The sequence below is a fragment of the Rattus rattus genome, chromosome 5, assembly GCF_011064425.1.
Source record: "Rattus rattus isolate New Zealand chromosome 5, Rrattus_CSIRO_v1, whole genome shotgun sequence".
In the NCBI taxonomy this organism is placed as follows: Eukaryota; Metazoa; Chordata; class Mammalia; order Rodentia; family Muridae; genus Rattus; species Rattus rattus.
This window is the reverse complement of record NC_046158.1, coordinates 70,280,393-70,298,431: the sequence shown is the minus strand read 5'-3', so window position 1 is coordinate 70,298,431 and position 18,039 is coordinate 70,280,393. Positions and strand designations below refer to the sequence as shown.

General features: G+C 37.1%; 1 protein-coding gene across 1 annotated transcript; it reads right to left on the bottom strand.

Moving 5' to 3' along the window:
- Positions 1–15,981: 15,981 nt before the first annotated feature.
- On the bottom strand, positions 15,982–16,917 carry LOC116900411 (olfactory receptor 4P4). Its single transcript, XM_032902156.1, has one exon. It carries the CDS (start codon positions 16,915–16,917, stop codon positions 15,982–15,984), a length of 936 nt encoding a protein of 311 aa, XP_032758047.1.
- Between the last annotated feature and the right edge of the window lie 1,122 nt (positions 16,918–18,039).

The window sequence follows — 18,039 nt, the reverse complement described above, 5'->3', positions numbered from 1 at the left end:
CTTCAGACCAATTCCCTTAAGAATATGGACACAAAATTACTCAATAAAATTCTTGCAAACCAAATCCAAGAACACTTCAAAACCATCATCCATCAGTATAATAGTAAGCTTCATTCCAGTGATATAATTTTGGTTCAATATATGTAAACCCATCAATGTTATATACTATATAAACAAACTCAGAAGGGCTTGATCATCACATGATCATCTCTTTAGATGCTGAGGAAGCATTTGACAAAATTCAACATCTGTTCTTGATAGAAAACTTGGAAAGCTCCAGAATTCAATGCCTAAACAAGCTAAAAACAATACATAGCAAACGAGTAGACAGCATCAAACTAAATGGAGAGAAAGTTGAAACAATCCCTCTATAATCAGGGACTACACAAGGCTTCCCACTCTCTCCCTATCTATTCAATATAACCTGAAATCCTATTCCAAGCAATTAGACAATAAAGGAGGTCAAGTGATACAAATTGGAAAGAAAGAAGTCAAAATATCTCTTATTTGCTGACGACATGATAGTGTACTTAAATGACCCCTAAAATTTAACCAGAGAACTCCTAGATGTGATAAACAACTTCAACAAATTTGCTGAATATACAATTAATGCAAAGAAATCAGTAGCCTTCTACTACTCAAAACAGACTGAGAAAGAAATAAGGAAATGACATCCTTCACAATTGTCATAAGTAATATAAAATACCTTGGTGTGACTCAAACCAAAGAAGAGGAACATCTGTATGACAAGAACTATAAGTCTCTGAAGAAAGAAATTGAAAAAGTATCAGAAGGTAGAAAGATCTCCCATGCTCATGGATTGACAGGATTAATGTAGTAAAAATGAACATCTTTCTGTAATCAATCTACAAATTTAATGAAATTCCCATCAATATTCCATTTCAATTCTTTGTAGAGTTAGAAAGAGAAATTCGCAAATCCATTTGAAATAACAAAAATCCCAGGACAGCAAAAACTATTTTCAACAATAAAAGAACTTCTGGGAGAATCATCCTCCCTAATTTCCAACTGTATTGCAGAACAATAGTGATAAAAACTGTATGGTATTTGTAAAGCGTCAGACATGTACAGCAATGGAATAGAATTGAAGGCCCAGAAATGAACCCACACACCAATGGTCACTTGATCTTTAAAAAAGGAGCTAAAATCATCCAGTGGAAAAAGGACAGCATTTTCAATATATGGTGCTGGTTCAACTCTTGGTTAGCATACAGAAGAGTGCAAATTGAACCATTCTTACCTCCTTGTACAAAGTTCAAGTCCAAGTTAATCAAGGACCTCCACCTAAAACCGTTTACACTGAAACTAATAAAAGAGAAAGTGGTGAAGAGCCTCAAACACATAAGTACAGGGGAAATTTTCCTAAACAGAATTCTAATGGCTTCTAAGGTCCAGAATCCACAAATGAGACCTCATAGAATTGAAATGTTTCTGTAAGGAAAAGGACATTGTCAGTAGGACAAAATGGCAACCAATTGATTGAGAGAAAATCTTAACCAATCTACCTCTGAATGAGGGATAATATCCCATATATACAAGAATTCCAGAAGTTAAACTACAGAGAATCAACCCTATTAGAAGTGGGATACACTACTAAACAAAAAATTCTCAACTGAGGAATATCAAATGACTGTGAAGCACCTAAAGAAATGTTCACCATCCTTATACATCAGGGAAATGCAAATCAAAACAACCCTGGTATTCTACCTTATACCAGTCAGAATGGCTAAGATTAAAAACTCAGGTGACAATAGATGCTGGTAAAGATGTGGGGAAAGAGGAACCCCTCCATTTTTGGTGGGGTTGCAAACTGCTACAACCACCTGGAAATCAGTCTGGAGGTTCCTCAGAAAATTGGACAAAGTATGATCTGAGGACTTAGCTATGCCACTCCTGGGCATAAACCCAAAAGATGCTCCAACATATAACAAAGGACACATGCTCACTATTATTTATAATAGCCAGAAGCTTATAAATAGCCAGATGTCCTTCAACAAGAATGGATGCAGAAAATGTGATACATTTACACAATGGGGTACTAATCAGCCATTAAAAAACGACTTCATGAAATTCATGGGCAAATATAAGTAGAAAATATCATTCTGAGTGGGGTAACCCAATCACAAAACAACACACATGGTATAAACTCATTGATAAGTGGATATTAGCCCAAAAGCTCTGAATATCCAAGAGACAATTCAGATACTATATGAAGCTCAAGAAGAAGAAAGACCAGTGTGGATACTTGATTCATTCTTACAAGGTGGAACTAAATACTCAAAGGAGGAAATATGGAGACTAAGTATGGATCAGAGACTGAATGGAAGGCCATCCAGAGGCTGCCACACATGGGGATGCATTCCCACATTCAGTCACATAATCCAGTCACTACTGGGGATGCCAAGAGGTACATGCTGACAGTAGCCTGATATAGCTATCTCCTGAGAGGCTCTGCCAAAGCATGACAAATACAGAGCTGGATGCTCACAGCCAAGCATTGGACTGAGAACCTGATCCCCAATGGAGGCGTTAGAGAATGGACTTAGATAGCTGAATGGGTTTGCAACCTCATAAGAAGAACAACAGTATCAACCAACCAGATTCTCCAGAGCTACAAGGGAATAAACCACCAACCATAGAGCACATGTCAAGTGACTTAAGGCTCCAGCCACACATGTAGAAGAGTATGGCCTTGTCAGGCATCAGTGAGAGGAGAGGCCCTTAGTCTGGTGAAGGCTTGATTACCCTGTGTAGGGGAATGCCAGAGCAGAGAGGCAGAAGGGAGTGGGTGGATGGTGAATCACCCTCATGGAAGCAGGGAGTTGAGGGATGGTATCGGAGGCTTTTAGAGGGGAAACAAGGAAAGGGATAACATTTGGAATGTAGGTAAAGAAAATAGCCAATAAAAATGGGGGAAAAGTAAAAACAAATAAAAATTTTTCAAAAACTGTAAAAAGACACTTAAAAAAAACAATGAAGAATGATGAACAAAATAGTTACAGGAGGAAATACAGACAAACACTGGAGCAGAGACTGAGAAAAAGGTCGTCCAGAGACTGCCCCATTCTGTGGAACCATCCCATATTCAGCTACTCGTTCCAGTCACTATTGGTGATGCCAAGAAGTGTTACCTGACAGGAGCTTTGTATGGATGTCTTCTGAGAAGCTTTGTTAGACCTTTACCTATACGGATTAAGATACTTGCAAGCTATCCATCAGACTGAGCACTGGAGCCCAGATGCAAGAGTTAGACAAAGGATTAAAGGCAATGAAGAAGTTTGCAACCCCACAGGAAGAACAACAATATCAACCAACTATACCCCCCAGAACTCCCAGGGACTAAACCACCAACCAAAGAGGATACAAGGGGGTGGCAGACCCATGGCTTCAGATGCAAAGGATGGCATTGTCTGACATCAATAGGAAAAGCCCTTGATCCTGTGAAAACCGCCTTCCCCAGTGTAGGAGAATGCCAATATGTGAGGAGGGAATGGGTGTTAGGAGGGTGAACATCCTCATAGAAGCATGGGAAGGGGCTATAGGAGAAGGGAGAACTGGGGAAGGGGGTATCATTTGAAATGTAAATACATAAACTATCCAATAAAAAATAAAAGAGGAGAGCAAAATATAAATTTTCATCAGATAAACAAAACATGTATTTGTGTAGATACAACCATGTGTTTGTGTAGCTGTGTATGTAAAAGAAATAGAGAGGAAAGCCTGAAAGCCTGGTGAAGGAATTATGGGGAATTAATATGATTAAAGTACAGCGATATATTTATACATACACACATTCATACATGCGTACGTACATACAAATGTTTGTGTGTACATCATAAGGATCACCATTTAATTTTAATTATATATTTCATTTATTTTAGAGTTGGGTAGAGTGAAAGCCGGCAGAACATGAGAGTGAACGTTAATGTCCAACTTGCAGTAGTAAGTTTTCTCTCATTACTACATCCTGGGAATCACAGCATTTCATGCTTGAAGTCAGTAACATTATACCAACCCCTAAAACACTATTTATATACTAGTTAAGATTTTAACTGTGAACTGGCTTGTTGTGTCTTACTTTAATGGCAGTATGGCTTTTTGTAGAATTAGTCTAACACAGGTGAATGCAATTGTGAAAGAGCTCAGATCTTATACTGGGTGGGTGATGCCTTTCTCTGTAAGTCGTCCTACTAGCCCTGATCACATGTGTATTGTGTATTTGAGTGTTTGTGTGTGTGTATGTGTGTGTGTGTGTGTGTGTGTGTGTGTGTGTGTGTGTGTGCGTGTGTGTGTCCAACACTCTTCTGAATTGTTAGTTTGCCTTATTAATGATTCCTCCATTCTCTTACTGGAAGCCTTTTCACAAAAGGTTTGCTTTAGAGTTGTTTAGAACTACTGAATTATTAAATGTTACAAACAACCATTTCAACTGCAAAGAAGACATTATTTGAAAAGATTACCCAGTGCTGATTTTCTAAGTGCTAATCAAGTTAACATAGCCATGTAACATATCAAGGGGAGGTGGTTTTATTTGGTTTGTTATTAACTCCAGTGCATATGTGGCTGTTATCAGGGTTCTCTCCTTTTCATTCCACAGAATTGTCAGCAATATTTTCTTTTGCTTAAAGATTTATTCATTTATTTTATGTATGTGAGTACACTGTTGCTGTCTTCAGACACACCAGAAGAGCGCATCAGATCCCATTACAGGTGACTGTGAGCCACCATTTAATTGCTGGGAATTGAACTCAGGACCTCTAGAGGAACAGTCAGTGTTCGTAACTGCTGAGCCATCTCTTCAGCTCCCAATGTTTACTTTTTAATTAATCTCTTTATTTACTTATTGCTCTCCTCTCAATCTGACCCTCAAAATTCCCAGTCTCCATTAGCTACTCAAAGAAGGGGAAGTCTGCCCCCTCACAAGTGGGAACACAAATACATCCTGGTATAGTTACTCCAAGCAGGAATAAGCACACCCTTCACCATTGAGGCCAAATGTGGCAGTCCAACTAGAGTAAGAGTATCCAAAGCAGGCAAAAGATTCAGAGATAGCCCATACTCCAATTGTTAGGAGATCCACATGAAAACCAAGCTGAACATCTGCTAGAAATGTGTAGAGGACTAAGTATAGCCCATGTCTGCTCTTTGGTTGATGGTTCAGTGTCTATGAGCTCCCATGGACTGAGATTAGTTGAGCTCTATGTAACTTTATGGTGTTCTTGTCCCTTCTAGCTCCCTTCATCTTTTCCTCCACTCCTATACAAGACTCCCTGAGCTCCACCCCTCTTTAGCTATGTGTCTCTGCATATATTTCCATTAAGTGATAGATGAAACATGTCAGAAGATATTTAAGCAAAGCTCCTTCCTGCACACACAGCAAAGTATCATTAATTGTTTCAGAGGTTGGCACTCCTAGATGTGATTGGACCTAAGTTGGGTTAACAATCATTTGCCATTCCTTCAATCTCTGTTCCATTTCATCCTTGCAATTCTTGTAGGCAGGACTAATTTTGGGTAAAACATATTTGTGGGTGAGATCTCTCCTGAATCTCTCCATAAGAAGCCTCACCTGGCTATATGATATGGACACTGCAATCTCTGTATCCCAAGCTGCTAGGAGTCTCAACAAGGGTCACCCTAATGGATTCCCAGAGCTGCCCTCTAGTGATTCAGTACTCTCTCCAGGCTTTTTCCACCCCACTGTCCCTACACCTGATCAGTACTCCCATGCCACCACTTATCCCTTCTCCCACCCAGTTCCCTATCTCCATCCACATATGATGTCTATTTGATTCCCTCTTATGAGTGAGATTCAAGTATCCTCTCATGGACCTTCCTTGTTACTTAGCTTCTTTGGGTCTGTGAATTTTAGCATGATTATCCTGTAGTTTATGCTTAATGTCCTCCTCCAAATGACTACCTAACAAGTGTGTCTTTCTGGGTCTGGGTAACCTCACCCAGGATGATATTTCTAGTTCCAAACATTTGCCTGAAAATTTCTTGATCTTTTTTTTTTAAATAGATGAATAGTATTCCATTGTGTAAACTTAAGACATTTTCTCTATATGTATTTTAGCTGAGGGAAATCTATGTTGTTTCCAATTTCTTGCTATTTGGTTATATGTTCTGCTATGAACATAGTTGATTGGCATGTTGTAACATCTTTTTAGTATATGTTCAGGAGTGGTATAGCTGGGTCTTGAGGTAGAACTATTCCCCAATTTTCTGAGGAACTTTCAGATTGCTTTCCAAAGTGGTTGTGTTAGTTTGCAATCCTACCAACAATGGAGGAGTGTTCATATTGTTCTACATGTGCTGTCACTGGAGCTTTTGATCTTAGCTAATCTTGCAGGTGTAAGATAGAATCTCACAGTACATTTTTACTTGTATTTCTCTGATGACTAATAATGTTGAATATTTAAGTGTTTCTCAGCCATCAGATATTCCTTTGTACATTTTAGATATTAGTCCTTTGTCAGAATTAGGGTTTGTGAACATCATTTCCCATTATGTAGGCTCTCTCTTTTGCCCTATTGATGGTGTCTTTTGCCTTATAGAAGCTTTTCAATTTCAAGAGGTCTCATTATTAAATGATGATATTAGTGCTTGAGCTATTGCTATTTAGTCCAGAAATTTTTGTCCTGTTCCAATGTATTCAATGCCATTCCCCACTTTCTCTTCTATTAGTGTATCTGGTTTTATGTTGATGTCTTTGATATACATGGACTTGTGTTTTCTTCAGGGTGATAAACACATATCCTATTGGACCAGCACAATTTGTCGAAGATTCCTTCTTTCTTACATTATATGGTTTTGGCTTCTTTGTACAAAAGCAAGTTTTCATAGGTGTGTGGCTTTACATTGGGCTCTTCAATTTGATTGCATTGATCAAACACTCTGTTTCTATATAATACAATACAGACTTTAGTCACTTTTGCTCTGTAATCAATTGACACCCAATCAATGGACAGAAGCCGTTGACCCCTGTGGTTGAATTATGGAAAAGCTGGAAGAAGCTGAGGAGGAGGGTGACCCTACAGGAAGACCAGCAGTTTCAATTAACCCAGACCTCGGGGATCTCTCAAACCAACCAGGCAACATACACCAGCTGATATGAGGCCCTGAACCCATATGCAGCAGAGGACTGTTTGGTCTGGTCTCAGTCAAAAAAAGATGCACCTAATCCTCAAGAGACTTGAGGCCCCAGGGAGTGGGGGTGGGGCGGGTGGGTTGCAGTTGGGGTGGGGACATCCTCTTGGAGTTGTGGAGGGGCTAGAGGGTATGGGATGTGGAACAGACAGGGGGTGGACCAGGAGGGAAATAAAGTCTGGAATGTAAAATGATTAAAGAATGATTTTAAAAAATGAGGACTGAGAACAAGACCCCCGTTGAAGGAATCAGAGAAAGGACTGAAAGAGCTGAATGGGCTTGAGACCCCATATGAACAACAATGCCAACCAACCAGAGCTTCCAGGTACTAAGTCACTACCCAAAGACTATACATGGACTGACCCTGGGCTCCAAATTCACAGGAAACAAGGAATAGCCTAGTAGGGGCACCAGTGGAAGGGGAAGCCCTTGGCACTCCCAAGGCTGGACCTTCAGTGAAAAGGATTGTTGGGAGGAGGGCACAAATGGGGGGAGGATGGGAGGGAGAACACCCACATAGAAGGGGATAGGGAGGGGTTAGGGGGATGTTGGCCTGGGAACCAGGAAAGGAATAACATTTCAAATGTAAATAAGAAATACCCAATTTAATAAAGATGGAAAAAAATGAGGACTACACTGAATCTGTAGATTGCTTTTAGCAAGATGGTCATTTTCATTATGTTAACCTTATTTATCCATGAGGATGGAGATCATTCCATCTTCTGATTTCTTCAATTTTCTTCTTGTGGTACTTGATTTATCATCATACAAGTCTTTCACTTGCTTAGTTAGAGTTGAACCAAGATATTCTATATTATTCGTGGATACTGTAAATGGTGTTATTTCCTTAATTTCTTTCTTAGGCTGTTTATCGTTTGTATATAGGAAATATTTTTGAGATATTATTTGACCTAGGCACACTACTGAAGGTGTTTATCAGCTGCAGGAATTCTCAGGTAGAATTTTAGCATCACTTATGTATATTATTATCTTTGTGTATCATCATACTTTCACTTCTTCCTTTCCAAGTTGTATGCCATCAATATCTTTTAGTTCTGTTGTGTCTCTAGCTAAAACTTCAAGTACTACATTGAATAGATAGATGAGACTGGGCAGCCTTGTTTTATCCCTGATTTTAATGTAAATGCTTAACTTTTTCTCCATTTAATTTTATATTGGTTACTAGGTTGCAGTATATTGCCTTTATAGTACTTCATATTGCTGAATTTTCCAACACTTTTAAAATGAAGGGGTGTTGAAATTTGGTAAAGGATTTATTAGCATCAACTAAGATGATCATTTATTTTTCTTTCACTTTGTTTATTATGGTAGATTACCTTGATGGAACTTCATCTATTGAAACACACCTGCATCTTCATGATCAAACCTGCTTGATCATTGTGCGTGATCTCTTTGATGTGTTCTTGAGTTTGGTTTGCAAGCATTTTGTTGACTATTTTTACATCATTGTTCATAATGGAAATTGATCTGTGCTTTTTCTTCTTGAGTTTTTGTGTGGTTTAAGTATCAGGATGACTGTGACCATATACAATGAATTTGACAGTACTCATCTCATTTATATTTTGTGGAGTAGTTTAAGGAGTGATAGCATTAACTCTTCTTTGAAAGACTGGTAGTATTCAAGGGCTTAAACCTCTGCCCTTGGTCATTGGGGGGGTATTTAATGAGTGACTCTATTTCCTTAAAGGCTGTAAGAGGAATTAGATGTTTTACTTGATATTGATTTAACTTTGAAAAGTGGTATCTATCATGAAAATCACCCACTTAATTTAAAATTTCCAGTTGTATGGAATACAAGCCTCTGAGGTAAGTCCTAATTAATATTTGGATTTCCTAATTGTCTGTTCTTATGTCTCCCTTTTCATTTCTGATTTTGTTAATTTGGACACTGTATCTCTGCTTTTAAGTTAGTCTAAGGGATTTTTTTTTTTTCTTTTTTTTTTTTTTAAATTGTATTTCTTTATTTACGTTTATTTACTTTATCTTTATGTGTGTATATATATATATTTCTGTCAAATGTTCCTATTCTTTTTTTTTTTTTTTTTTTTATTATTAACTTGAGTATTTCTTATATACATTTTGAGTTTTATTCCCTTTCCCGGTTTCCGGGCAAACATCCCCTCCCCCTCCCCTTCCTTATGGGTGTTCCCCTCCCAACCCTCCCCCATTGCTGCCCTCTCCCCAACAGTCTAGTTCACTAGGGGTTCAGTCTTAGCAGGACCCAGGGCTTCCCCCTTCCACTGGTGCTCTTACTAGGATATTCATTGCAACTTACGAGGTCAGAGTCCAGGGTCAGTCCATGTATAGTCCAGTGGCTTAGTCCCTGAAGCTCTGGTTGGTTGGCATTGCTGTACATATGGGGTCTTGAGCTCCTTCAAGCTCTTCCAGTTCTTTCTCTGATTCCTTCAACAGGGGTCCTGTTCTCAGTTCAGTGGTTTCCTGCTGGCATACTCCTCTGTATTTGCTGTATTCTGGCTGTGTCTCTCAGGAGCGATCTGCATTCACATTTTGATCATCCGTCTTGAGTTTCATTTGTTCTAGGCATCTAGGGTAATTCAAGCATTTGGGCTAATAGCCACTTATCAATGAGTACATACCATGTATGTCTTTCTGTGATTGGGTTAGCTCACTCAGGATGATAGTTTCCAGTTCAACCATTTGCCTCTTAATTTCACAAAGTCATTGTTTTTGATGGCTGAGTAATATTCCATTGTGTAGATGTACCACATTTTCTGTATCCATTCCTCTGTTGAAGGGCATCTGGGTTCTTTCCAGCTTCTGGCTATTATGAATAAGGCTGCGATGAACATAGTGGAGCACGTGTCTTTTTTATATGTTGGGGCATCTTTTGGGTATATGCCCAAGAGAGGTATAGCTGGATCCTCAGGCAGTTCAATGTCCAATTTTCTGAGGAACCTCCAGACTGATTTCCAGAATGGTTGTAGCAGTCTGCAACCCCACCAACAATGGAGGAGTGTTCCTCTAAGGGATTTTCTATCATGTAGATTGCCTCAAAGAACCAACTCTCAATTACATTGATTCTTTTTATTGTTTTTTTGTTTCATTATTTTCTGCTATCTACTTCTGGTGTTTTTTTTTTTTCCTAAAGCTTTCAGTTTTGCTTTTAGGTTGCTCTTATGAGATCACTTTAATTTCTTTATGAATGCACTTAATGATATGAACTTTCCTTTTAACACTGCTTTCATTGTGTCCCCTAAGTTTAGGATTGTTGTAGTTCATTTTATTGAATTCTGTAGTCTTTAATTTTTTTTTTTATTTCTTTCCTGACCCAATGGTCATTCAGTAGGTAGAAGCTCAGATTTCATAAGCTTGTAGGCTCTCTCTTGCTTCAGTTGTTGAATTCCTGATTTAATCTATGGTGTCCTGATAAGATAAAAGTGATTACTTAGATTTCATCTATGTAGACTTGCTTTGGGACCAAGAATATGGTCAATTTTGTTCAAGGTTCGATGAGGTTCAGAGAGGAGTGTGTGTGTGTGTGTGTGTGTGTGTGTGTGTGTGTGTGTGTGTGTGTGTGTGTGTGTGTGTGTGTGTGTGTTGTGTTGTGTGTTTTGAATGATATGTTCAGATTTATAATCTGTTAGTTTCTTTATTTCTATGTTTATTTCTCTCTCAGTGACCTGTCCATTAATGAATCAGTGATATTGAAGTGTCCTACTATTAATGCATGGGATTCAACATGTGATTTATCTTTTACTAATCTTTTACAAATGTGGTTGTCTTTGCATTTGAGACACAGATATTCAAAATTGAGATGTCACTTGATTTAAAGTGATGGATATAAATGTCCTTTGCCATCTCTTTTGATTAATTTTGGTTGACAATCTATTTTAGTAGATATTAGAATGGTTACTCCACCTTACTTCTTGGGCCCATTTGCTTGGAAAACCATTTGCTAAGCATTTACTCTGAGGTAATATCTATGTTTGTTGATGAGCTATATTTCTTTCAGGTAGTATTGTGGATCCTGTTTTTAATCCATTGTATTTGCCTGTGCCTTTTATTGGAGAATTGAGTCCACTGATGTTGAGAGATATTAATGACCAAGGATTGTTAAATCCCGTTTTATTGTTGTTATGGGTTGTTGTTGTTGTTGTTGTTGTTGTTGTTGGTGGTGGTGGTGGTGGTGGTGGTGGTGGTGTGTATGTGTGAGAGGAGTGTCTTCCCTTTCTTTCATTTGCTCTTTTGCAGTTGCTTATTACTCTTGTTTTCTTCGTCATTATAATCCTGCTTGGGTTGGGTTGGAGGTTTTTTTTTTTTTTTTTTTTTCTTTTTTCCTTCCCTATATAATACGGTATTCCCACATTACCTTGGCCTTTGTTGATTGTGACTTATGTTGTTTGATAGGGCTGAATTAGAGGAAAAGGCATTGTTAATATCTGGTTCTGTAATGGAATCTTTTGTTTTTCTCTATAGACAGTGATTAAAAGTTTTACTGAGTATAGTAGTCTGAACCGACATCTGGGTCTCTTAAAGTCTGAAAAACATCTGCTCAATATCTTCTGGCTTTTAGAGTCTCTGTTGAGAAGTCAGATGTTATTCTGACAGGTCTGCCTTTATGTGTCTCTTGTATTTTTCCTCTTGAAGCTTTTAATATTCTTTATTTGTTCTGTACATTTGATTATGATGTGGCAGGGCCATGACCTTTTCTTGTCCAATCTACTTGGTGTTCTGCAAGATTATTGTATGGTTACTGGCATATCTTTCTTTAGCTTGGGGAAATTTTCTTCTTTGATTTTCTTGAAGATATTTTATGGGCCTCTGACATGGGACTCTTCTTCTTCTTCTATACCTATTATCCTTAAGTGTGGTCTTCTCCTAGTGTCCCAGATTACTTTGATGTTTTCTGTCATGAACTTTTTATATTTAACAATTTCTTTGATGAACCAATATCTGGTATTCTAGCTTCTATGCCTTAGATTCTCTCAGCCATCTCTTTTATTCTTTTGCTGATGCTTGCATTTTTATTTTCTGTTCCCTTTCCTAAGGTTGTGTTCCCCAGAATTCTCTCAGTTTATCTTTGTTGTTTCAATTTCCATTTTTAGATCTTGAAAAATTTTATTCATTTTCTTCACCCGTTTGTTTTTCTTGTATTTATTCATTTCCCTTTGAAAGTCTCTATCATCTTTGTAAGACTAAAGTAAGGTCATCTCCTTTTTCTTTGGCTTTGTTTAGATATCCAGGGCTTGCTGTAGTATGACAGCTGGAATGTAGTGGTGCCATGTTTCCCTAGCTCTTGCTGATTTTGTTCTTATGCTACATTTTAGGTATCAGGTGGTTCATGGTATTGGCTAAATATTCCTGATGCTGGTAGGATTCTGTAAAATGCAGGAAGATCTGTGGACCTGAATGCTCAGACAACAGGATGCTGGTCAGTTCTTCTGGCTGAGTCCCTGGTGGAACAGGCAAGCATGAGACTGGTGGGGCAGTTTCCAACCTGGTACTACCTGGGGTCCTGCAAACTACATTGAGAAATAAAGAAGAGCTGTGGGCCAGACAATGAAAGTAAGTGGAGGGACTGCAAAAAGTTCACCTGCTCTGATTGTAAGCTGGGTGGATCCAGAACTCAGGGGATTGGCAGGGAGTGTGTCTAAATTAAGTGTTCCTTGTGTTTATTGGGCCACCTCAAAAGGGCAGGGATTGCTGTGAACTTAATGATGAAAGTCAGGGGACAATGTATAGCTTACTTCTCATCCTCCATGGTTCTATTCATGAATATATACCATGTATAAATGCTTAAATCCTAGACGTTGTGACATGTTTACACCTGTATACACTTCTTACATTAGTTGTCCTTAGAAATTTTATATTAACTATCTAATCTTTTATAATGAATACATTATAATTTATATCAGTGATGTATCAAGAAAGAGTATTGAAATATATAAATTCCTAAATAGAGTACCACAGAAACACTCAACAAGAAGAGAATAGAAAGATTAGATATTGTGGATTTATAGCATAACTTGTTATCCACGAGGGAAAAGAAAAATCTGATAATTTATAAACATGTGGAATGATTCTCATGGACTATATCATACAATAAATTCTAACTTGTGGTATTGTTTTTACAGACCATCATATAATAATATGATACACTCTATTTTGTTTAATTTGTGCTATTTTAGTCTGAAATATATAAGAACTGTCAAATAAATTGATTTTGTAGATAATATTTGTGATTAAATATATATCAATTTCTAAGAGATACAAAGAAGGCTTCTTATGGAATGTTAACATATGCTTCTTAGTTTAATTGTTGGTTATATAAAAATTGTTGGTTATATAAAAGTAGCACATGTTTTTTATGTTTAGTATTCTGTTACTTGTGTCTGCAATAATAATCTTTAAAATTTGAAGATTGCTGTTCTTATTCTTATTGTGCTGTTTTAAGGAAGACTCTTTGACTATAAGTAACACTGAAAAGAAAAGGTATATTATGTCTTACAGGTTAGATTCCATCTTCTACGGTATCAGAATATGAACTCAGTCAGACAAGAACTAAAGCAAAAACCATGGAAAGATGGTGCTTACTGACTTTTTTTCCCAGGCATTTCCAGTTTGCTCTCTTACACAACTCATGACCATCTGCCTAGAGATGGCATTAATCTGAGTGAGCACAATGCTCTCCCAGCAATTGCTAATCAAGAAAATGTCTCATGGATATGCACAGGACAGGCTGATGGAGGAAGTTTCTCAAATCTGCTTCCCTTTCACCAGGTGATCAGTTTAGAGTAAACTGTCATAATAATAAGCAAAGGAGCATTTATTTGACTTTTCAAGTTGTTACAACACAAAAATGTATACTTTAATGTTTAATAATATGTTATATAAACATTTATGATGGTTATTTTTATGGCTACTTAAAATTACATTTTATATACACTTGAAGGTATGCTAGCTGGTCTCAGAAATGGTAAATTTCCATTTAATTTGTTGGTCAGGAGAGTCCAAGAAACCCCAAACCATATAGGCTATTCCTATTGTTTTTGGTGCCTTCCAGAAAAAGAAGATAAAAATTCCAATTTCTGCAGACACCACATTATTCATACACAGGCTTTGGAAGAATTGATCTGTCTGATCTGGAAAACTTCTCACCCAGGGCTAGCTCTCATAGTTTCAGAAGAGACCATGAAATTTACCAACAGCAAATAGCAATAAATAGTACTATTATTCTGTAATTCCTACAAACAACAACAGTCAAAGCATGATAAGATATTCAGAAAGTTACAATCGTGGCATTGGGTAAAACAAGAGACATCTTAGACCGCTTAAGGACTACTCAACATGAGGACATTTTGTGTGATTCTGTAAATTTAGCCAACCATTCATAGATTATGAGACAATGGAAACTTGATTGTAACCTAATACTATGAAACTAGTAAATTACTAAACTTCTCACTGAATTCAAAATACTTATCATTACATCCACCTATAAGTGTATATTTAACCTCATTCCCCACCCATCATGGAAATGTCTTTTTGGAGCAGAGAAGGTCATTATAGAAAGCGTAAATGGGGACACTATAGATATCATCATATATGGGAGTGCTGGCCCCTAACTATTATATTTATAGTACAATCACAATATTTAAGTCTCAGGGAATTTCACAAAGATGATAGTGAACAATGAATGATAAGACCCAGAGGGACAATGTGGGAAAGTCTTTTCTTAAACAAAACTAAACAAAATTAAAAAGAAGGAAGAACAAAGTGTGGATGCTTTAATCCTACTTAGAACAGGGAACAATAATCACCAAAGTAGAGGGAGGGACCTGGGAGGAAGAGAGGAGGGGGAGGAAAAAGTGGGGTAGGGTCAGGTATGGGAAGAGACAAGAAAGAAGTCCGAGGGTCAGGAGAATGAATAGAAATATGTAGCGGTGAGAGGTAGAAAATGGAGGGTGGGGGGGTCACCACATTGGGATCCATCGCAACTGCAGACACCATACCTATGGCTGACGATGAGAAGTGCTCACAGACAGGAGCCTGGTACGGCTGTCCTCTGTGAGGCTTTGCTACCATCTGACTAAGATAGTTTAAAATATAGTCAATGATTGCACTGAGCCTAGGGTCTAAAATGGAGGAGTTAGAGAAAGGATTGAAGGAACTGAATGGGATTGCAACCACACAGGAAGAAAAACAATATCAACTAACCAGAACCCCAGAGATCCCAGGAATTAAAACTACCAACCAAAGAGTATACATGGGTAAGTCCACAGCTCTAGCAACATATACAGCAGAGGATTGCCTTATCTGCCATTAATGGGAGAGAAATCCCTTGCTCCATGGAGGTTTGTTGCCCCATATAGGAGAATGTTAGTGGCATGAGGCCATAGAGATTGTGTGGGTGGGGGAAACACCCTCTTCAAACCAAACGAGAGGGGGTATGAGATGAGAGGTTTGTGGAGAGGAGACCGGGAAGATGAACAACATTTAAAGTGGAAATAAATAAAGTAACACACACACACACACACACACACACACACAAAGTTGAATACGATCATTGTACATTCTATGAAATAATTTAAGAATTAATAAAATATTATATTATATAAAATGTATATTTCATTGCATTTAATGATTAAATAACTTACATTAGGGCTTCTGTGAGAATAAAGTTTATTAACGAAGGATCCATGTAGAAATATAATTCATGAGAGTTGACTGTTACTTTTCAACTTAAATTTTCAATGCATTAAAAGCATTACAGTGGTTCTTATATGTGTTGACTCATGAAACCAATTGTACAGGCAGACATAGCTCAGCAATTTAAATTAACTTTACCTTCAGAAGTCCTTGATGACCCCAAACTTTCCGTAGGGCATTCTTCATCTCTGTGTTTCTCAGTGTGTAGATCAGAGGATTGAACATGGGTGCTATGATGGTGTAAAAAAGAGCAAACACTTTGTCTTCTGGGAACGTGGTGGCTGGTCTGATATAAATGAATAGTGCAGGTGCAAAAAAAAGGACTACAATTGTTAAGTGGGAACTGCAAGTAGATAGAGCTTTGCTCCGACTTTCTGCAGAGAATGCCCTTACAGTATACAATATGAAAAAATAAGAGAATATCAAAACAACAAATATCACTAAAGCAATTAAGCCAGAGTTAGCAATGACTAAGAGACCTATTATGTGTGTATTGGAACAGGCCAATTTCAACAAAGGGTACACATCACAGAAATAGTGATCTATCTCATTTGGGCCACAAAATGGTAAGAAGACAGTGAGAAAAAGCTGACAAGCTGAGTGCACAAATCCCCCCATGCAACAAGTTATGATGATCAAGTTACACCTATGTCTGCTCATGATGACGGTATAATGCAAGGGCCTGCAAATGGCCACATAGCGGTCATAGGCCATGCCTGTGAGAATAAAGATTTCAATTCCTCCAAATAAATGAGTTGTGAAGAGCTGTATCATACAATTATTATAGGAAATGACTTTCCTTTCTGCCAGTAAGTCAGTCATTAATTTAGGGGTCACTGTGGATGTGTAGCAGAGGTCAGAGAGTGAGAGATAGTTGAGGAAGAAATACATGGGTTGTTCAATGAGCTGAGTGCATGTGATAGAAATCATTATGAGAACATTGCCCATCCAAATAGCAATGTAGCAAAATAAAAAAAATACAAAGCAGAGGATTTCAGTGTTCTTATTTTGGGAAAGTCCCAATAAAATAAAGACTGTGATATTATTGCTTTTATCCATGGCTCACTGTGGACAGAATATGCACATCACCTGAAATGACATAGTTGAGGAGGTTATGTTTAGAAGTAAATTCTACCTGTTTCTTATATACTAAATATGCTGAATCTGTTTCAGCCACATAATTCATATAATAAAAATCTGGTATTCAGTTCTAATAGCTTTCAACATTCTCTAAGAATATCACAGCTGGATTCAAATAAAACAAATCAAATTAAGATTTCTGATCTATAATTGTCCAATGCATACATTTTTATGAATATGTATACTCTCTAGACACTGAAAATTACAAATAATTGTGGTTAATATAAAAGTAGTTTCAATTCAGGCTGTATTCTTTTCATTCTTCTATAATGTGTCTTTATTTTATTTACAACAACTTTGTGTGATTATAAGTAGAATATAAAATGTGACCTGCTTTAAAAATAGGCTTGTAGAATTGACATAAGTATACTGTGAATTTATTATAAATTCTAGAGTTGTCAATTTAATTATTATTTCAAAATGAGAAAGAACAATTTGCTTTACTAACACTGAAAATACAATAACATTTGGGAATTTTGAAAAAAAAATTTGAGATTAGCGTCTTTCTTCTCAATTACTTGCTTCACAAAGACGGATTGTATTTTTAATCCTTAGAAAATGTATGAGTAGTATGATTCTCATTGTGAGTCAATAAAAGTCATAAAATTTGAAAGACTAGGCTATAGGAAGTAAGAAAATTGTATTAGGTAATGACCAGACATCATATTAGAATGGTAGAATTTTGAACAATAATGAATCATTAAGTTTGCACGTATAAATTTTAATACTTCTAAATGAAACATCTTAAAATTACCAAATAGTGTCGAAATGTTCTCTGATGAAATAATCATCAGTTCAGCTCTGATCACACATGCAGATTTTTCAATTCAATTTCATTCTACTACTTGACATATTAATTCACATGAAAAATAATAAATATTTTTAACAAATAAGTTTTTATTTAAGAAGAATTTAGATGGCCATACTTCCCCAACTGCTCTAAGATTATTGTCACCTTCCTATGTAGAAAACTCAATTAATTTTCTCTCTTTTTAATGAACAAATAGACAAACAAACAATTAACAAGAAAAAGGCACGCAA

Coding starts and splice junctions, on each gene's coding strand:
- LOC116900411 (XM_032902156.1), bottom strand. CDS start 16,917: ATGGATAAAAGCAATAATATCACAGTCTTTATTTTATTGGGACTTTCC.